A 22865-nucleotide genomic window follows, 5' to 3' on the forward strand; every position below is an offset into this window, starting at 1 on the left:
TCCAAAAAATCTACAGACCCATAAAATTGGAGAGAAATTTACTGATCATCTACTTCTCTTCATTATACATGGGTGAAACTTGGGTCCCAAAAGGGAAAGTAACTTATGCAAAACATCAAGTTAGTAGCAGAGCCATGACTAAAACCTAGGACACTGAAATCTCAATCTAGGGACCATTCCACTACATATCTCCCTAGGAATAACATATTGAGGACTTTTCTCATCATTGTTATAATTATTTATTTACTATTTCCCTTCTGACTTCACTGGTCCCAAGTATTCCAGTCTTTCCTTCCCATTATGGCCATCAAAAAGTATCATGGTATTTAATGTCAAATTTAGAATTACTGAAGAGAGACGAGTTTTTACCTTGACACCAATATGGAAGCAGGGCTGGGGATAAGGCTTTAGATCAAAGTCAATGAGGACTGAAGTAGAAACTCCTGGAAATAATTCTTCCTGGGAAACTTTGAGAGCCACAAAGAAGTTAAGAAGAATGAGCATGTTTGCATAGATGACAAGGAAGGGTGAACTGAGAAGGGCCAAGCGTCTCCTGTTACGAGCCATCCAAATGATGCATGACCAGATCAACAGGACAAAAGTCAGCCAGCTGTTGTGAGTAACACTCCAGACCTGTAGCAAAATGGCAGCACAATAGCCCAGTTGAGTGGAAGTTAAGCAAATGTCTTTTGGGAAGAATAGATACATTTTAGAGTGTCTAGAATATAATCCTCTTGATGTATTTTTATGATCATGTAATTCTTCTGGTCTATACTTCATGACTCCTTAGTGCCTACTAATTTGAGGGTATAATCCCCTGACCCTGGTGTTCAGAACTATCTACAAAATAGCTCCCACTTCATTATCTCATAATACTCCTTTTTCTGTATTCTTCATTCCAATGAAACTGAACTCCTCTTCATGCTACCTTCTCATGTTACTCCTTCCTCCATGCCTAGTCTTACACCATCTCCCATCCTTGGAATAGTCTCACACTCCAATCTTCATTTTTTGAAGTTCATTCTTTTCTTTAATGCCCAGTTCAGAACCCCATCATCCAAAAACCTTCTCTGATCACCACTACCTTCAATCCTCAAATGAAAGTCACCTTTCCCTCCTCAGAATTTTGATAGCATCTCATTTCAACAGTCTCATTCTCTTTGTATCACAGCTATTTGTATTCATGTCCTTTTCTCCATTGGACTCTAAGATCCTAGAAAGAAGACTTTGTGTTGCATTCATTTTTATAACTCCAGCAGAGAGACTTCAACATAGACAGTTAAGGTGCTTAATAACAGCTTAATTGAATTAAATTGAATTACTAAACAAATATTTTTTGCATTTTTTGAAGTAAAGAAGATTTCATGGAACTGAAATGGATTCTGGACATCTGTGAGGCCCTCTCAATGCTCTCACCAACTGTCTAAGATCATCAGATGCAGAGAAGGTCATGATCTGAATTGATAGAAGTTTCCTCACTCAGGAATTACTTATTCCAATGAATTACAGGTAAAATCTCTATTCCTATGTAAAATAGTATTTTATTTATCCTAAATAATAGAATAGTAAATATAATAACAATCAATCTATATAAATAACCAGTTTTACACCTTACCATCATAATGATCAGTGCTGGAACATAACTTTGACTCATAATGAGATTACCAAGAATAGAAAAACTACTGGGCTCTTTGTCCTTAGGTTCTGACTCCTCAGGGAAGGTGCCACTTCCTACAAAAAATATAGACAGATTTATAGATATTAGGAAGGAAGACTTAGAGGTCCAAATAGAACTAGCAATCCTAACAATTTCAGAAAAGATACTGTATCATTGTATAAAGACCCCCTTTCCCATGTCCTGAAGAATTTCACCTTCCAAGGAATCTTCACAAATTCCTACCCACCTAACCCACATCACCAGCATTTTCAGTTTTGTCTTGTCACCAGATTTCAATAATTCTAAATTTAAGAGTGAAGCTGATACTTATGTCTCACTTAAATCCAATTCATGCACTAGTCAAGACATCATCATGATATCATTGGTCTTCTTTGAGATCACTTCAACACCTTAAAAGGAAATACCAAACCTTAGTCAATGTGTTGGTTAACATATTTATTCATTGCTAGAATTTCCAAAATTTCAAGAAAGTATGGTTTATATAGGGTTGCTAGGTGGTGCAGTGGATAGAGCACCGGCCTTGGAGTCAGGAGTACCTGGGTTCAAATCCAACCTCAGACACAATAATTACCTAGCTATGTGGCCTTGGGCAAGCCACTTAACCCCATTACCTTGAAAAAATAATCTAAAAAAAAAAGAAAGTATGGTATATTGAATAGTGCTCTGGATTTGGAAAAAGGAAATAAAGGTTTGAATTTCATTTTAAACATTATGAGACAAATAAAATCTCTACAACTAAGTTTCCTCAGTTATAAAATGAGAGGGTTTCTATAGTCCCTCCCAGAACACCACCTTTGATCTGAGATTCCTATTCTTCTAGGGCACAGTTAGTCACTAGTAAAGCAAGGTTTTCTGAATAAAAAACCCTTGATCTGTCTACTGATACATAGCTATCCAATAAGTCCAGGTGGGTTTGAACCCACTTCCTTAGACCACCATTGAATTCCACCTACACAAGAAGAGAGAGTGTTACCATCTTCTGAATCACAAAAGGCAGGTGAATCCACACCACAGCTTGGGAGTTTGTATTTTTCACACTTCAGGAGTGGTACATCCTGCCAATTCCCACTTGGGAGAACAGTCAACTGTTGGGGGAAAAAAAATAAAAGTCAGATGAGGCTATAGAATTGATAATCGCCAAAAATGAAGTTTAAATATGATGGATTTAGGTCATATTTGTACTTGATGATAAATTGACATCTGATTGCTCCCATCAATACTCCTTTCCATTTTCTTTTTGGTAATTTGCAGTTGTCATTCTACATATGTTCAAATCTTTCATTAAAGTTCTTCCTCTTCTGATATTTCAGTGTTCTGTAGATTTGACTCCTGCAAATCATGTCAATGAACTTGAGTTCTGAAAAATGATGATACATTGTATATTTGACAGGGGAAGACCAGCCTAACTGAATTCAGAGAAGAAGATCACCAGCATGACTACTGGGAGATGACTTTTTCAACTGCTCTCAAAAATTGTCAACTAAGATATAGAGCATTTGTAATCTATGTAGGCAAAGGAATTATGAATGCTAGTAGAACCACAGATTTCTGATTTATTGAATAATATTAACTCATTCCAAGTTTTTTGGAATAAGACTAGGACTGAAGTACCCAGACATCCAGGCTCCATCCATTTTGTATAAATCCTATAACCAACATAATGACTTGTTTATTACAGGTACTTAGCAGCTTTGTGCTGATGGTTATGATGTTAAATTTGAGGAAGAGAAAAAAAAAACTTTAGTCAGCTAGGAAATTTTCTTTATAGTTTAGCTGGAATGCAAAGGATGTGAAGGGAAAGTAATTGCAATAAACCTGGAAAGATAAACTGGAATCAGGTTGTTAAAAGCCATGAGGGAGTTACATTTTATTTTAAAGTTAATAGGAAATCATTGAAGGTTCTTATTTTTGTTCATCCTTCATTTTGGAAAAGGACTAATGATATTATCGGGTGATACCTTGACTTGAACATAAATTGGATTGAAGTGAGGTAATTTTACAAAATTATCAGCCTAACTCTCTCTTCCAGTCATTTAAGTCTAATGGCAAAACAAAAGTCAAGATAACTGATGATGATAACCCACGGTTGCAGATTTTTTTTAAGTACTTAAATATAAACATTTAAAGATACAAAGTGGAAACCATAAACCAAAGTAATTTTTTTTACAAAAAAATATTAAATTTAACCATTACAAAACTACCCCTGAATCTCTCTCTGAAATCCTTCATTCCCACCCTTTTAAAAATGTATTTACTATCAATGCTCTTCCTTTTTTTATTTTTTTCATCTCTATCACTAATCTCTCCCTCAACATCCAGTCCCCCAACTACCACAGAATAAATTGAAACTTTCCCTTTTAACATAGAAATATAATCTAGCAAAACAATTCAACTCATAAGCCAGGTCTGAAATGTTAGGCATTTCTGGGGAAAAGCAATATAACAAAGTAGTTTTCTGGCCAAAGAACTTCCAACTCCATCAAATAAAATGGTCATTTTCAGTGCCAACAGACATTCTGATCTTATGTGAATTTTGCACCTAATCAGGATCTAATACTTCATTCTGCTAAGTACTCTGACTGGTCAACTTATTTGCAAGACAAGATCTTTTCTATTCTCACTTACTACTGTAGGTCAGTATTGGTTTTCCTTCCACTACAAGTCAAGGGCTAATTCTACCTACATAATAAGAATATTCTATAGAAATCAATGTGTTTGTCTATCATATCATGAGTTTCTTTACCCTTTGCTAGTAGAAAAGGTTGCAATTTATAAAAATACCATAGGGAGACAGATAAGAATTCAAAGATCCAAACCCAGAAGCCCATCTTCCTCCTCCTCATTCTTTTCCTCCTCTTCCTTCTCCTCCTTATACCCTTAAGCAAGACTAACAGCTCAGTTTTTTCCCACATACAGGCTCCTTTTGGATGAGAATTTGAACTTGTTGGTGAACTTCAACCAATTTCTTGGCCAGGGAGAGGAGAAAGGAATGATGTGATCAGTTTTGAGTTTGAATTTTTGGCAGATGAATGGAGAATGGGTTGGAAAGAGATGAGACTTGAAATATGGAGATCAATTAAGAAACTATTCCAAAAGTTAAGGTGAGAGGTGTTAAGGATGTGAGCTACAGAGGAGCAGTAATAGTGATGAGTGGAGAGAATAGGATGAATTCAAGAGATGTGAAGAAAGCAGAATCATCAGGATTTAGTAAATTATTGGCTAGAGAGGATGAGAGTGAGAGGAAGCAATGCAGGTTGAATCCAAGGTTGTCAATTTGGATGAGTGGAATGATGGTGGTAGCTTTAACAGAAACTGAGAAATTGGAAGGATAGGTGGGCTTACTAGGAAAGATAATGAGCTCTAGCTTGAATTATTGAGTTTGAGATGCCTGTGGGACATGGAGTTGGAGATGTCTAATTGGTGATAAAGTATAGGAGCCCAGAAGAAAGTTCATCAGGTGAGAATTCATAGGCACAGGAAGAAGATATGAGTAGTAGAAATTGTATATTTCCTGCTCAGGTGTACTAAGACAGTTGTTAACCTGAGAACAGTAAGGAGGTCTGCTATCTTCCTGTGGCATTTTTTTCCAAAACACAACAGAGACTCTCCCAAGACAAATCAATCAGATAATGATTTACCCACTTCTGGTGATTTACTTGGGCACAAATAAAATTTCCAGAAAGAACCTATAAAAGATTATCTATGATTATGAAGGCAAGAAACAAAAGACCAAAAGGGCAAAGGTCATTTTATTCACTGAAGACAAGGAATGCAAAAGAGAAAATTAATTTAGGAAGTAAATATCTGGCTAAGAAGACAGTAATATATTTGGGATTTCTGGACTAGAACTTAACACTGTAGTGATGACAGATTCCTGGCTAGAGATAGAGCATGCATAATCTAGCTGGTAAGAATGCATTTGTCTTGCAAATGTAATTAAAAAAAAACTTGAAACAAAAAAGATGGAAGACAAGAGATTAAAGAAAGAGAAGGACCCATATGTATAAAACCTTTTATAGAAGCAATTTTTTTTTTAGTGACAAAGCCCTGGAAATTAAAAGGGGGACCCATGAACACTTATAATAATTTCTGGCACATAGTAGATGTTTATTAATGTATTGAATGAATGAGTTATGTTGCATAAGTGCAATGAAATCTCACTGTTTCTTAAGAATTGGAGAAAGAAACTAATACAGATGCATAAGGAACTCATCGACTAACTTGGATTTAAAAGGGAAATGAATAGAAAATGGAAGTAAGGCCAGGTAACAAGATTAATATTAAACTATTTATTAAGCACCTATTACATGTAAGGCATTGTAGATACAAATATCTAAAGGTGAAACAGTCCCTACCCTCAAAGAGCTAACCTCTAAATAGGAGGATTTTATAACATATATAGGGTAGGGGAAGCCAGGAAAGGGAGTTTTTGTTTGAAATTCACAAGAATTGTGAGTAGAGCCATAGATCATTCAATTATCATGCCCTTACATTAGTAGTAATAGTATTAATGGGATTACTATTCTCAGAGCAAGAAATAGAAATGAAAGGACAGAGGAATAAGGAATTAATAAGGCAGAAAGAGCAGGTAGCAAATTATATGTGAGAGTGTTAGGTACATAGAAAGTGTTAAAGAAATACTTGTTATTCAAAGTGCCTGGCACATTGTATGGATTTATTAAATGTTTGTAATTGAATGAATGAATTGTCACCTTCCTAAAGTATAGATTTGATCATGTCACTCACCTGCCCCCAAATCTTCAATATCTTCCTATTACTTATAGGAATTGTGAAATACTCAGCCATGCATTTAAGGCTCTCCATACTTCTTGTTTTATCTGTTTTTTCAGACTTAATTTATAATGTGCCTCTGCATTCATTCTATGCTGCAGCCATACAAGACCATTAACTATTCCTCAGATTTGCCTCTCTATCCCTTAGTTACATGCATCTTCAGAGGTCATCTTCTTTGTCAATAATATATTCCTTCTTTCCTTCCAGCTTTTAGAATCCTCCTTTCTCTTCAAAACTAAGCTCATTTGCTTCCTCATCTATGAAACCAGCTTTCCCCTAACCTCCCAGATGAAATAACTCTTCAGATATTTCTAAAGCATTTTTAGATTTTTCCTTTGTCCCCTTCATATTCCAATCCAACTATAAGTTCATTGAGGTTAAGGACTGGGTCTCTTTTATTTTTGTATACCTTTTCCCAAGAAAATGTATTGAACTAAGTAGGCAATTAATCAATGTTTGCTGTTGTTTAATTAAAGTCATCCTTAGAGCCTTTCATCAGCTGTGGAAAAGGAATTTCCTTGTCCATTTTTATGAGTTCCATCTGATTTTTCAAGTCACTTCCTTTTTGTTAAGTCAAGATGGTAGAACAGGGGTAATGACTTGTATTTAAAATTCAGGGCTCTCAATGCAAAATTTTGCAAAAATATCCTGCTATATAGACACCAGTGTCTCCAGAAATGTACTTGGTGTTATACCCTGGTGGAGCCCCAAGGTCTGCAGAAGTTGTGACAGGCATACATGTGAAAACCCTTACCTTGTCCTCATTGTCAGTGGCCCACAGGATACAGTTCAACTCCACTTCATTATAGTTTGTTGAAGAGTCTGGAGTAAACTCTTCTAGCCATTCTTGTTTCTGTGAAAAACAAAATTTTAAAATAATAACTCCAATGAGGCTGGTAAAATGGAGATCATGATTGATGTTTCATTTTGCATTCATTAGATTTTTGAGCTCTTTGAAGACAGGAACTATCTTTTACCTTCACATCCTCAGAGCTTAGCGAAGTAATTGGTAGCACATAGTTGGTTCTTTTTAATTATGTTTATTGATTGATTGATTCACTGACTTGCTACATTACTTTGGAGAAAATCTTTTAACTTTTATGATAATCTGTAAATAGAGGATTTTTATAGAGCAATAGGATTACAAGGTTAAAAGGAGACTTAACCATCATGGAGTCCAGGGGTAAACAGTCTTTGTTCTAAAGTACTTTCCAAGACCAGAAAACTGGAGTGGAGGCTCTGAGGAGCTTAGAAGACCTCTGGCATGGATGCATTAGTATAACGAGTTTAGAAGATTAATTAATTGTCACCTTGATGAACAGGGAAAGCCTAGCCCTGGGGAGATGTTGAGGATATTGGAAGGAAGAAATGGGATTAAGGGTGTGGCCATATAAGAGGTTATGATTATGGAGTTTATTTTACTGTATCTAGCCTCCCAGCTACTATTTGCTGGGAGGCAGGGCAGGAATGTAAAAAGAGCATTAAATTTTGGAGTCAGAAGACAAGCTGGAACCCTGGCTCTGTCTGTATAACTGTATAATAAGTTACACCTACACTTGGGTCTTAATTTCTCCATCTGTAAAATGAGGGAGTTTAAACTTGGTGATCTCAAAGGTCCCTTCTAATTCTAAGTTTTATGAACATTGCCTTTGATCTCATCATTCATGCTTGTGTCTTAATACTTCCAGGGCCTCCCACTGGTATCCTGGACAATCCTTATCCTTTGGTGACACTCAAGGTTTCTGATTCCTTTCCTGGGCAGCTATAGAAATAGGACAGATAACCACCCAAATGGGTGGGTGGGTATGGGAAATTCAGTCAGAATTAGAGATTCACAGAATCTCATAACTGGAGGAAACATTAGAGATCACTTAATTGTATAAAAATTTCTTCTCTAGCTGATCACCCAACCTCTATTTGAGCATATCCAATGATAGGTGCCTCACTACCTCCTGTGGCATTTCCTATTATTGGACAGCTTTAAAAATAGGAAAATTCTTCCTCATAATGCAATGAAATTTACTCACCTGTAATTTCTACCTATTAATTGTGATTCTGCCTTCTGAGTTATTACAAAACAAGCCTAATCCTGGGAATATTGAAGATAGGAATCTATTGCCTTATATTCTTCCATTCTTCAATCTAAGCACACCCACCTCTTTCAAGTCAGTTGTTCTTTTTGTCGGTGATAATAATATTTCTGGTTTTGAGATCTGTCCACAGACATAGGATGCTAGATCTAGAATTGGAGGGGACCTCAGAGATCATATAATCCAAACCCTTCCTTTTTGGAAGAGGAGACAGAGGCTTAGGGAGTTTAAAGAATTTGTTTGAAGTTGCACAAGTAGGAAGCATCAGAGGTAGTATTTGAACATAGGTCCTCTGACTCCAGAGTCAATGCTAAGGCACTGTACTAGATATTGAAGATATAGAGAAAAAAGTGAAATTTTTTTGCCCCCTAGTAGATTCCATTCTGCATGCCAGTATGAAACAGCACATTGTAAATGGTGAACAAATGTTTTAATCCATTCATTCATAACCCTAAAAGGAATTAACCATGATAGTATATGCAGCCATTCATACATTAGTATAAATTAATCAGATTATTTTCCTCTATCAAAACTGACCAGGGATTAAGAAGGTTATCTCTAGGGGTAGCTACCCCCTCCTTTGAATCTATAGAGTGAACCATTCACTTACGCTTTCACTTATCCTTGGATTTGGATTCCACTGATGTAATAATATGATCAGCACATAATAGGATAGAAACAAAATGAGAGGATTTGCAAATTCAGGCCAGCTGAGATCCTGGTGCATGTGAAGTTTCCAGGATTCTGTCCTATTGGTCTTAATGACAGCAGTCATGCCTAGTAGCCTGTAGAGAATAGAGACAAAACACAGTGAAGGGCTTGAAGGAACAGTGTTTGTTTCCTGTCAGTCCAGCTGTGTGGATATGCTTACCCTGTGAAAGTTTTCTCTGTGAAACAAATTTTACCAGACATTTTCAAAGAAAGGGGAGATCAAACTGGTAAAACAGCAAAATTCCCAGCTCTTTCAGATGAACATAAAATGGGGTTTTTTTGAGCAAAGAGAATCTTTTATTTGCCTTTGTAGCCAATACAATCCGAACTAGACACATAACATAGGTTCTAAAATCAGAGGACCTGGGTTCAAATCCAACTTCTAATGCTTCTTTCTTGTATGATCTTAAGCCAATCCTTTAAACAACCTGGTCCTCATTTTCCTCATCAGCAAAATGCAGGGTTGGAATTAGATGATATCTGAACTATTTTCTAGCACTAGCTCTGGACCATGGATAGATCTCAGAGCGGGAGGGGTTATCTTTCACATAGCAAGGTAATACCACTGGTAATACTATCTGTACAATACTTACTGGTGTTTTCCAGCTGAGGAGAGAGCCTTGGATTGAATCATTCTCACTTCCCCACTTATAACTATGATTTCCAGAACTAGCTGTAGTATGATGATTCTGGTTATGAGTCTTATCAAGTGAAGGGAAAAATTAAATGACTGGCCTACATGGAGAATGAACTCCAGACTTTGGCTTCATTAGACCAGGTTTCAAACAAAAATTTCCAGTACACACCCTGAAATCCTCCCTGCCCTTTCCATTAGAATTTAAGCTTCTTGAAGGCAGGGACAGTTTTGTCTTATTTTTGTTTCCTGAGCACTAATCATAGGATCTTGATTATTACAATTTTTCACAAATACATTTGTTGAATTGGATTCCTATTTTGACTAGTCTCAAAGGCAGCAAGCCTTTGAATACTACTCCTTAATTGAGAGAGATCATTTAAAGCTCAGGCTGCAGCCTTGGCCTCTCTACCTGGCGTAAATATCTTTAGGAGGGACTAAGTCTTGAAAGTAGGGCAGCTGATAGAGATAGAGGCTCCCAATGTGGCCTGCAGTGAAGATGGCCATGGAGACACACATGGTGCTGAAGGTCAGGGTGCTCACTTCACAGTGACAGGACCAGCAGGAGCATATGCCCATGAAGGTGATAAAGTACACAGCAGATGTCAGTGAAGGGTAGATGATCCCTAGGGAGAGAAACAGATTGAGCTTAAAATGAAGAACTTGAACCTCATCCTACTCACACTCTTAAATCCTAATCCTTTCCTATTAGCAACACAGTCAATAACAAATTTTCTGGGTAGTCTCTGGTACAGTCAGCAGACACTGAGTGGCACAATATAGGACTTTCCTTGGAGTGACATTATCCAAAATATTTAAAAGAGGATGTAAAATGCTATGGAAAGAGAACTTAATCTGGAATCAGATGACCTGGGTTTGACTCTTAACTCTGACAATTGGACCTAGAGTCAGGAAGATTTGAGTTCAAATCCAACCTCAGATACTTCTTAGATATGTAACTCTGAATAAGTCATGTTACTTTTGTCTGCCTCAGTTTCTACTATAAAATAGAGATAATAACACCATCTACCTCACAGGGTTATAGTGAGGATAAAATGATGTATTTATAAAGTGCTTAAAACAAACAGTAGCTGGCACACCCTAGGTGCCTAATAATATTTATTCCCTTACCTTACCCCTGTTCAGGGTCAGAGAGAGGTAGAATTTGAACTCAGTTTCTCTGGTACTAAATTAAAGCTTTCTACTCTACCATACTGCCCCATTTCCTTACCTGAACAGAAGGTATTTTGACTATATGTTCTCTAAATTCATTTTAATCCCTGGCAGTCAATGATTTTGTAAGGGCAAAGAATTGTAGAATGATAGATTTCGTGCTGGAAGGGAATTTAGCAGTTATCAAGTCCAACTTCCTCATTTTATAGATAAGGAAAGTGAGGCCTAGAGAAATTAAGGGACTTGCCCAAGGTCACACGACTGATGAAATATCTTATGAAGGTTTTCAACTCAGCCCTTCCTGACTCTAAGCCTGGTGTCACCCAGCTGCCTCAAAAGTCTGCTAATTGTGGGTAAATTGACCAGGGTGTCAAGTCTTGGTGGTTTTAGTTAGTTTGAATTGTTCTTGGAGTGAGAGTCAGATCCAAGAGAGCCTCTGCAGCTTCTATAGAGTACCACTTCACCGATTGGGTTTCCTGAGAAAGCTCTAAATTGAACTTTATTGATGATGTTCTGAGCAACCCAAGTTCTTCCTTTTCCACCTAGATTCCCACATTACCTGACAAGCCCAGGAGGAGGATCACCAGGACCTTCCCAGCTATTGTTACAAGAGTGTCCACTATTGTTTTCAAGTGGACAGTAATGGCAGTGATTTTGTCCAAGAATTCTGTCATCTTCCCCTTGGTCCTTGCTTCAGAAACACTTTCCTCAGATGATGTGCTGCTGTCAGAACTACTGTCATCAATATCCAGATCTATGTCCTCTCCCTGTGAAAAGAGTTCAACCTATTTTCTAGTCTCATTACACATTATTATCCTTTCCCATACTCTATAGAACAACCAAACCTGACCTTTTTGACATTCCTTATACAGGATACTCCACTACCTTTTTTGAACCTTTGTACTGCAGTCCTCCTTGCTTAACAGGAATTCTTTCCTTCCCTCTGTTTCATAGAATTCCTTACTTCTTTCAAGACTCAGCTCAAAATCCAAGCTATCAATAACCATATGACAAATATGCTCTATATCCCTGATAATAAGAGAAATACAAATTAAAATCACTTCAACTTCATGCCAATTAGATTGGCAAAAGTAACAAAAAGGAAAAAAGATAAATGCTTAAGGAACTGAAGGAAAACAGATATTTTAATGTACTCTTTAGAGGAAATATGAAATGGTCCTACCCTTCTGGAAAGCAGTTTGAAACCATTGCCTCAAATTATTACACTATGTATACCCTTTGGCCCATGGATTCCATTACTAAGCCTATTTGCCAAAGAGATCAAATAAAGAGGAAAAGAACCCATGTGTACAAAAATATAACTTGTTTTGGTGGCAAAGAATTGGAAACAGAGCTTATCAATCTGGAGATAGCCAAATGGTTTATGATATTTGTATGTGATGGAATATTAAGAAATGATAAAGAAAAACATGGGAAAATTTGTATGAACTAATACAGAGTGATATAAGAAGAACCAGAAGAACAATTTATATAATAATAATAATAGTAATAGTAATAATAATAACATGATGAAGTCAAACAATTTTGGAAGACTAAGGAATTTTGTTCAGAATAACAATCAGTCACAATTCCAAAGGATTCATGATGGAACATGCTATCTATCTCTAGAAATGATAGATGATAGAGTGCAGATTGAGGCATATATTTGGGGGGGCAGCAGTTATGACCAAGATGGCAATTTGTTTTTCAGCTCACCAGTAACTACCTTATTTGTATGTATTGTATGTGCCTATCTCCTACAGCAGAATGAAAACCCTGAGAGTGAGGACCTCAAGAGTTAGTTTTGTATTCCTAGCACCCACCATGGTGCCTGGTACAAGTAAGCAATTCATAAATCTATCAATCAATAATTATTTATTAAGCTCCTACTATATAGTAGGCACTGTGCCAGGTGTTTATGATACAAAGGTAAAAGATAGCTCTCATTCTAATGGGGTAGATACCACTCAAATAACTACTACATGCAAAAAAGCTATATACAGGATAAATAGGAAATAATTAATGGAGGGAAGTCACTAGAATTAAGAGGAATTAGTAAAGGTTTCCTTGAGAAGGTTAGATTTTATCTGAAACTTGAAGGACACACTTGAAGGAAAGTCCAGAGACAGAGATAAGGAGAAAGAACATTCCAGGAATGGGAACCCATCCCATGAAAATGTCTGTAGGCAGGTGAGAGAGTATCTTGTTCAAGGAATAGCAATAAATGCTTGTTGTCTATTTTTAAAAAATTTTTATTTAAGGCAATGGGATTAAGTGACTTGCCCAGTGTCACACAGCTAGGTAATTATTAAGTGTCTAAGGTCAAATTTGAACTCAGACCTTCTGATTCCAGGGCCGGTGCACTATCCACTACGCCACCTAGCTGCCCCCTTGCTGTCTATTAATAGACAGAAACTAGAAGATCGCCTCGAACTCTGAACCACATACACAATCCCTTTGATCTCTTCGGTACTGAATAGAGTAAGGAATGGAATCTATTTAAGAGTCACAGGATTCCTTGACTTAAATGTCTAATGTTTTATAAAGGCTACAGCTCCTTTCTCTGCCCTCTTTCAATCCCCTTCTCTAATGAAATAAAGCTAACCCTTTTTCTGGATTTTCTGATCCAGGAACACTTAGACCCCATTACTTTTACCAACCAAAGTCCATCTTCTTTGACAGGCCTAAAATATGGCATTTCACTCACTGCCTCTCTTTCGTCTTCTGTTTCCTCCATCTTTTTGTCATGGGAGGGTGAAGATGACTCGGGAACAAGGGGTATCATCACCAGCTTTTGGCTCAATTTTATGATGACAAGAGATATGACCAGCATCCCAATGTCTGGAGCTAATAGGCGCACAATATTCCCAGCATCCACCTGACTGAATCTGTGGAGAGAAAATGTAAGGCAAGTAGAGAGTTTTTTCTGAACTTTTTTTTTGGACATGAGAGGAAGGTAGAAAATTATGTTTTTCTCATCTCATGGATTTCATGAGAGTCCACAGAATTCAGAGCTATAAAGAAATTTGGAGATGGTGCCTACCTATCAATTTTATAAATGAGGAGATATCAAGGCATGGTGTGGGAGGAGGGGAAACACCCAACATTACACAGGTATTAAATTTCAAGTCCAAATTCAATTCTAGCTCCTCAGTTTCCCAATCTAGGGCTCTTGGCATCATACCATGATAACAATTATTAAAAGAAATAATTTGCTAGCTTGTGGAATATATAGATTCCTTGATTTCTCTTTCATCTATTTACCTTAGCCTTAGGATCAATCCTTAATTTGACAAGTTTAAGTCTCCTCCACTGTAATCCTTCTTATCATCTTCCCAAATGCTACTCATCCTTCAAGATTTACTTCAAGTCCTCCTTCCCTCTTCCTCAAGTATTCTTGCCCACCTCATTTCTCCTGTAGCATTCCCTGACTATACCATGTCATTTAGCTTTAGATAATGTTGTTTTCTAATTGCTTCAAATATGTATGTGATCTGGCTTCTCAACTAGACATCATTTCTTCCAGGGAAGAGATTATCATCTCCTTCTTTTATATTTCCCAACATCACCTAGCAAAGAGCTAAATATAAACTCAGTCAATACTATTTGAATTATATAGAATCATTTAGGATCAATAAGTATCTGTTTCATTCTTTTGCTTATCAAACCCATTCTTACCTTAGAATACCCAAATCTCCAAGTACTACTTCCCAAACTGCATCTGTGAGAAGAGATCATATATATCACATATAATTGGACTTGCTGATTTCAGATCAACAAATTCACTCCTTTCTAATGACCCTGATTCTTTTTTTTTAGATTTTTTTTTGTAAGGCAATGGGATTAAGTGGCTTGCCCAAGGCCACACAGCTAGGCAATTATTAAGTGTCTGAGGTCAGATTTGAACCCAGGTACTCCTGACTGGAAGGCCGGTGCTCTGTCCATTGCGCCACCTAGCCATCCCTGATTCTCTCTTCTTACTAGCCTATGTTGCTTATGCTTGTCCTTCATTCTTTTTTATTTTTAAGGTTTTTTTCAAGACCATGGGGTAAAGTGGCTTGCCCAAGGCCACACAGCTAGGTAATTATTAAGTCCGGATTCAAACTCAAGTACTCCTGACTCCACGGCCAGTGCTCTATCCATTGTGCCACCTAGCCAGCTCTTGTCCTTCATTCTTGATGAAGACCATAACATCAGGTGATTTGGAGTTGAGAGAGGGGTTGCTGTGCTAAGTCATTAGCCTCACTTTATTCTCTGAAGTCACGTGGATTCAGTGGCCAGATATGAATCAAGACGACTGGAGATGGCCCTGGATGTGAGGCAATCAGGGTTAAATGACTTGTCCACAGTCATACAGCTAGCTTTTCATTTAAAGTTTCTGAGTCTGGACTTGAAATCCAGGTCCTTCAAGACTCCAGGGAGTAATCTATCTACTGCAATTTAGTGATAGCATGAAAGTGGTGCAAAAGGAAAACAACTGGTATGTTGATATTCTAGGCATATAATACATTCTTAATTAATCTTTACTGAAGGGAGCTGAATTTTCAGTGAAGTCTAAAATCATCCCTTCTCTATTCCCTCTTGGGAATCCACAAATGAATGAATGAAAGAGCATTTTTAAGTGCTTATTCTGTGCCAAAACTGAGAATAAAAAAAATAGAAAAGTGACACAGTCCCTGCCTTAAAGGAGCTCACTTCCTGATTGGAGAAGGCAACATAAATGGGATTCTCCAAATAGACATTCACCCATTTCCAGGATTCAGTTGTTGAAAGAGGTGGAGTTGTTAAGATCATGGATTTAGAAATGAAATGAATCTCAGAGGATATTAAATCCAACCCTCTTCATTTTATAGATGGGGAAATGAGGTACAAAGGTTGTAAAATAAATTGGATCAGGGTCATAAGAATTAGAAAGCATCTTTTGAAGGACTTGAACCCAGATCTTTCTGACTCGCAGTTCCAAAACTTCTTCGATATACTGGGTTGCCTCTTACTGGAGTTACCAGCTGAAATATTCCAGAAAGGAACTTCTATCCCTTGCTCTCCTCATCACTCCACTCTCCCTTCTCTCTTATATTTCATTCTGTGATTTTGGCTGCTACTTTGATAGAAAGGGCAAAGAAAAAAAGAAAAAAGACTTAGGAAAAGGAAAGTAGAACATGATAAATGTCACTCTTTCTATTACTGAAATCAGGGTCCACTTTTATTTTGACTCCTGGATTTTCTGATGCAGCAAGAAATCAAAATATACTATTCCTTACCATCAGGAGGCATGAAATGAAAAGCCAGCTGAGAAGTCACTTGAATCAGGAAGAAGAGGGCACTGATGCAACAGATGGCTCTCAGCAGATGCTTTGTGCTTCCTGGAAAAGGAATCGAGGAAAATTAGGGGTCATGTTAACTCAGGAAGATTTCAATGCCTGGGCTTGTTAACCTAATCTCTTTTCTATATATAGTACATACCCCAGACTGTGCATGCAATTGCAACAAACATCTTGTCCTCTCACCTGGGAAGTCAAAGCCATAATAGACAGAATGGAGTATCTTCTAGAGGTGGATTAGAGGGGAGTGGGGGTGGGAACTGACCATGCTTAATATCTCCAGTATCAGTAAAATTTAAGATGCACAAACTACTTTCCTCAGAATTATCTTATGAGGTAAGTGATGTAGATTTTATCATCACCCTCATTATGCAATGAAGATACTGAGATAAATACCTACTAAATGTCAAAGCCAATATTTGGACCGAGATCTAAATCCAAGGCCAAAATGCTTTCTCTTATTCCTTGGGAAATTTGTGGTTCTTTCTTTTTCTGGTATGAAGGGAGACCAAATCACATTCATTGAATCACCTTACTAATTCATATGAAAGAAGTCATTCTGAATTAGTTTCATGCTGTCATTACAGAAAATTCCCATTTTCTATGTGCAGATTCAGATCTACAGAGAGACTAGGCATTTGAACTCTTTTAGGCCTTCCTCTAATGAATATGTAAGAATAAGATGTAGTTGGTTTATATGCCAAATGGAAATGAAAGCTTGCAAAGTACTTAAAATGATTTATTCTCCTTAGGGAATAAGCTTTCCTCCTAAAGTTGAATTTCTTGTCACACTATTAATTTACTGAATAAGTTCTCTTTTTAGAGCCCTTTGTCTCTGATCCTTTGATCACTTTATCACAGACAATGCCAAAATCAAATTTTCATTTAACCCTTTACAAAATGAATGAGATCCAAACAAATTAGATTTTATCATATTTAGAAAATATACTTTCTTTACATAACTCTTCTAATATTTAGTGTACAGGATTTTTCTATACTGATGGTTTCTCTTGTGATCTGTGTCATTAATAATGTGCTATGGTGGCACAGAGATCTTGGCTGAAGTTCCTGCTCTGATTCTTACTTTGTGACCTTAAAAGAGCTAAGTAACCTCTCTCTCTCTCTGACGCTTTGTTTTCTTCTATGGAAAATGGGGTTAATATGACTTGCTCTGCTTGCCTAAGAGGTAAGTTATGGGGAGAACACTCAAAGTCTATGTGGATGTGGATTTTTATTATTTATAAAATAAAGTATTAACTACTGATCACAGGTTATTAATAATAATAGTTCACATTTATAGGGCATTTTTTAATGTTCCTCATGACAGCCTTGACCAGTAGGTAGTATGACTATTAATAATCCTCTCATAGACAATAGTGATTTAGAAATATTAAGTGCCTTGTAGAAGATGACACAGTAGTAAATAAGTTAGGGCCAGCCCCTAAATCATATCTTCCGTGTCTCATTACTGTTACAACCAATAAGCTCTCTGAAATGCTCAACAATCAAACCTTTGTTCAGTCAATATCGATATGACCAATCCTCAGTAGGAAATAGGGTAGAATTATAATTTCATCCATGTTGGAAATTTTTAATGTGGAAGTTCCCTCTACCCAATACCATTCAGTAGTTCATACTTCTCCATCAGTTTTCGACCAGTGGACTCTGAGCTTTTTTTTTTTTAGGTTTTTGCAAGGCAAATGGGGTTAAGTGGCTTGCCCAAGGTCACACAGCTAGGTAATTATTAATTGTCTGAGGTCGGATTTGAACTTAGGTACTCCTGCCTCCAGGGCCGGTGCTCTATCCACTGCACCACCTAGCCACCCCTTTCTCAGTTTTTTTGATGTCATGCTCATATCAGTTTTTTTTTTTAGTTTTTTTTGCAAGGCAAATGGGGTTAAGTGGCTTGCCCAAGGCCACACAGCTAGGTAATTATTAAGTGTTTGAGACCAGATTTGAACCCAGGTACTCCTGACTCCAGGGCCGGTGCTTTATCCACTGCGCCACCTAGCCACCCCTCATATCAGTTTTAAAAAGATGAACATGCAATCTAAATATGTGCATATTTACTTATTTATAAATTATCTGCAAGTACTACTCTGCTAATTATGAATATCAGACACATTATAGATATATAGAAATTTAACCAGATGAACTAAAGATGAAATAAAATATTGTAACCTAGAATCACTAAGAAGCCCCTGAAATTTATTGATTGGGGAGGGAGAATGACATGGATAAGCCTGTGCCTTAGGAAAATCATTTTGGTAATTGTGTAGATGGGACTAGGGAGAAGGGAGAAATGGGAAGTATGGAGAACTATTATAAAGGTATTGCAAAAATTCAAGTGATGAGGTGAAGAGAGCCTGAACTAGAATTGTGACTGTAGGAATAGAAAGAAGGGGATAGAAGTGAGAGATGTTATGAAGATAGAAACAGAAATATTTGGCAACTACTTAGAGATGTGGGGTGTGGGAGAGGGAAAATTTGAAGATAAAACTAGGGTCAGGAACTTAAAAGACTGGAAGAATGGTGGTATCCTCATCACAAACAGATAAGTTTGGGAAAGGTATGAATTTGAGAGAAAAAAATACCATAATGGGATTTGCAATGCAGATCACAACTCAATCATGTCTGTTGGTCTTGCAAAACTCACTCAAAATGAAATAGAAATGGTGGGAGAAGGGGGGCTCTTATTCCCTGCTCTTAAGCACAGATCCCTACCTCCATGGTACCTTGCAAAAGCCAGAAAGTGACCTGGAGGACAGGGGCTGGAAAAGTTAGAATGACACTTATATAGCTGCTGCTGAAGAAAATTATTGGATAGTTTCTTTTTTTTTTATTTTTTTAAGGTTTTTTGCAAGGCAAATGGGGTTAAGTGGCTTGCCCAAGGCCACACAGCTAGGTAATTATTAAATGTCTGAGGCCGGATTTGAACTCAGGTACTCCTGACTCCAAGGTTGGTGCTTTATCCACTACCCCACCTAGCTGCCCTGGGATAGAATCCACTACCCCACCCAGCCGCCCTGGGATAGAACTTCTCGAGAAGGCCATGCCTATCATAATGGAGGAGGTTGGGAGCTTCTACTATTGAAGGAAGGAAGGTAAGGAAGGATGAGGTTAGGTATGGTTGTACTGGAGACTGTCCAAGGGAGTAGTGGAATGTGAACTATTTTTTTAACCCTCAGAATGGTTGGTCAACTCTACTTTGGAGACCGCCACTCCATCTCAGAAAGTTGCCAGCAGTCAATAAATTAATTAACTTGCCTATGGCTCCATAACCAGCTTGTGTTGGGGGAAGAATTTGATTTCTGATCCTCTATCTACTAAACCAAATTACCTTACACTGAGGTTTATATCCAAGATAACAGTTGTCTGACATTCATGTCTCAAGTTCACAATATACTTTACATTTATAATCTATTTTGTTTGACATATCAATCCTATGAGTTTGTATTATTAGATGTCTTAGAGAATTGGTTGAGGCTAAGAGGTTAAATCATTTCCATATGGTAAACAAATGATTTAACCTCTCAGCTTCAACCAACTCTCTAAGATATCTAATAATACTGGATTTCTATTCTCTTATGAACCCTCTGCCTATATTAATGTATTTTCAAGCTAAATTCAGAGTTGAATTTACCTATTAGCATGCTAATATTCATTGTTTTGGTTTTGGTTTTCCCCAGGGGGGTACTATATAATATCTGTAAGTTGAAAAGAAAACAATCTCTTTATTCTACATTGAAAGCTTTTCGATAGAGTGCTTACCAACCTTTCATTGAGATAGCTGAGGGTTTGGGAAAGAGAGGAAGGAGAAGTAAAAATATAAGGTAGACAACTGACATTCCATTGTACCTGAATGATATAGCTGAAATAGGAAAAAAAAATCAAGATATCAGATCCTTAGTAGGCAATAGAGCAAACACCTTCCCCCATCCTCTGCCCACCCTAAACCCCCAATGCCCCAATACATTCCAATTGTTAAAACCTCTCCCTTTTTTCAAGGCCCTACAGATGCTTCCTCCCCCAAAAAAGTTATTCCATGATTCACTTTATCCCTTTCCTTTAAGGTGAATGCACTCTTGTCTCCCATAGTACTTTGAGTGAATTTTGTATTTATCCCACTCTTCTTAGAATCATAGTTAAAATGTTAAACTCAATGAATTACATTTTCAATGTCTTTAGACCAGGGTATATATATATATATATATATTTGTATTTACAGCTCCCATAATTTGGGTAGGCAGTTGACTGATATTTGTTGAATTAAATTGGAACAGGTGTAATAGAATTTCATTCACATTCATTCTTGAGGGAGAGTTTTTGGAGTCATGGGCTCCTTCTGATAAAGCCTATGAACCACTTCTCAGAAGAATGTTTTTAAATGCATTAAGCGTAATACATAGGAATATAAAGGAAATAAAATAAAATACAGTTACCAAGGCATTAAAAATAAAATTCACAAGACTCCATATTAAAAACCTCTGCTTTAAAGAATATAGGAGAATGATTAGAAGAACTGGATTTGAGTCTTACCTTTGATATATGTCTATACACATACATACAGACACACACACATACATATTTATAATTGTAAATGGCTCAATAAGACATCCAACTTCTCACTATTGGTCTAGGCAACTCTCTAAGACTATAAGTTATAGAGGACAAACTGAATTGGAAGAGGGGAATTTCTTCACCTGTGAGGTTTATAGTAAATATCACTGAACTTTTATTTAAGAAATCTCATAGGTTTTTTTTAGCTCTTTGCTCCATTTGCAATGAACTATTCCAGTAATTTTCAGCTGACCAGGCTCCTACTTTTTCAGTACTTCTTTGGCAAAGGGACCATATCTGTCACCCACTTAGTCACACAAAACATTACTTCCAAATGTGGCTGGAAAAAGTCAGAATTTCTATTGAGCTGAAAATATTTGCCCAATTACAGTGTAGGACTAAAAAAAAATCTCATTTTACTAACAATGACTAATAATGCAAAGTCAATTTGGATGCAATATAGCATTATTAGTGAACAAGGACAACAGTTTGGGGAAGTTGGCACACAAACAGATTTGTAGCTATGTGATGTCCCATGTTCACTGCTACCATCCTTGGTGGAACTGTGTTCATAATTGGGGAGATGGTGAATTAATTAAAGAATTATCCAAGTAAACAAACTCTGATAACAACTATTGTGCTATTGCAGAATGAATACTTTGGATAATCACCTCATATCTTTCCTTTGGATGTGTAGATACAGTCTAAAGACATGACTATTCACAGGATCATAGCAACATAGATGGAGAGCACATTACAGGTCATCTGTTCCAATCCCTTTATTTTACAACTGAGGAAACTGAGACCAATGAATGTCAGATGATTTGCTCAAAGTCACACAGATAAGCAACAGGAGCAGTATCTGAAATGAACTTTTCTGACTCCAAAGTTAGGCCTTTATTTTTGTGGTTATAGCTACATAACAACTGGCAATGTAGCCAAAAAATCAGTTTTAAATTGTTGACTTGAACACATAACTAAATGGGACTAAATTTTTGACTGTCTCTATTAGATTTGTTGATGTTCTATAGATACACATTCCTCTCCCCCAATATCTACAAATCATCTCTCATTAATGTTCTAAAGAGAGAATGAGTTTAAAAACATGGTTAACATTGAATTTGAAATCTACCTTTATTACTCTAACTCCTAAAAACACTAGAAGGGCAATAGAATGTGCTTCCAATTTCCTAAAATTGTCCCAGATTCCAGAAAAGGAGTTTTCTAGTTGATATTTCCAGACACAAAGTTTCCAGTACATCAAGGTAGCAGCTGATTCTCTAGCTGGAAATAAAGTAAAATTGCCATATTCCACACAGCTATGAAAGTTACTACACAGAAAGTTTTCCACCTCAACTTCTTTAAGGATAAAACTCATCCATGCATTATGATTTTCTTCTCAAAAGGAAGAAATCAATCTTACCTGCAATCAGGGAAAATGGCAGAAGAACTCTAAAAGTGAACCCAGAAGTGACAGCACTGGTCATGATCTTCAGTCTGTTCACAAAGAAGGAAGGGAGCTCTATATGTTGGCTCAGCCCTGCAGGCTAGACCCTGATGAAATGTGGAAAGACTTTACCATCTTTTCTTCAAGTTGCATTCTTTGTCTTTCATCACAAATCTTTGTCCTTGTCCAAAAAAAAAAATCAAGTGTATAACAATCAACTTTAAAAAAGGAATTCTGAGAGACTAAGAAGCAGAGGCTCTACACTAATTTTCATGTGCTTAGCCAGTGGAAAAAATTGATCCCTTCCTTGGCCTTACCCCTTAATCTAGCCTCTTCCTTTCTTGCTGAATAAGTGTTCTTCAACTTTGCTCTTAGAAATCATCGATCTCTCAACACTTTTTTTTCAAAGTCTTGACTCCCTCCTTTCAGCCTGGAAGGAGCCATAGTTCCCCAATTA

General features: G+C 37.0%; 1 protein-coding gene across 1 annotated transcript in view; it reads right to left on the reverse strand.

The window, feature by feature from the left end:
- Positions 1–22448, reverse strand: part of LOC141490642 (piezo-type mechanosensitive ion channel component 2-like) — a 101009-nt gene extending 78561 nt beyond the window's left edge. The window contains exons 1-11 of the mRNA XM_074190810.1: positions 22385–22448; positions 16342–16443; positions 14759–14801; positions 13731–13968; positions 11640–11847; positions 10320–10533; positions 9173–9347; positions 7227–7325; positions 2652–2763; positions 1616–1731; positions 370–633 (exon numbers count right to left, since the gene is read on the reverse strand). Coding sequence (XP_074046911.1) covers positions 370–633; positions 1616–1731; positions 2652–2763; positions 7227–7325; positions 9173–9347; positions 10320–10533; positions 11640–11847; positions 13731–13968; positions 14759–14801; positions 16342–16443; positions 22385–22448 — 1635 coding nt within the window. The remainder of the gene's footprint in view (positions 1–369; positions 634–1615; positions 1732–2651; positions 2764–7226; positions 7326–9172; positions 9348–10319; positions 10534–11639; positions 11848–13730; positions 13969–14758; positions 14802–16341; positions 16444–22384) is intronic.
- Between the last annotated feature and the right edge of the window lie 417 nt (positions 22449–22865).

Source organism: Macrotis lagotis, chromosome 1, assembly GCF_037893015.1.
Source record: "Macrotis lagotis isolate mMagLag1 chromosome 1, bilby.v1.9.chrom.fasta, whole genome shotgun sequence".
NCBI lineage: Eukaryota > Metazoa > Chordata > Mammalia > Peramelemorphia > Peramelidae > Macrotis > Macrotis lagotis.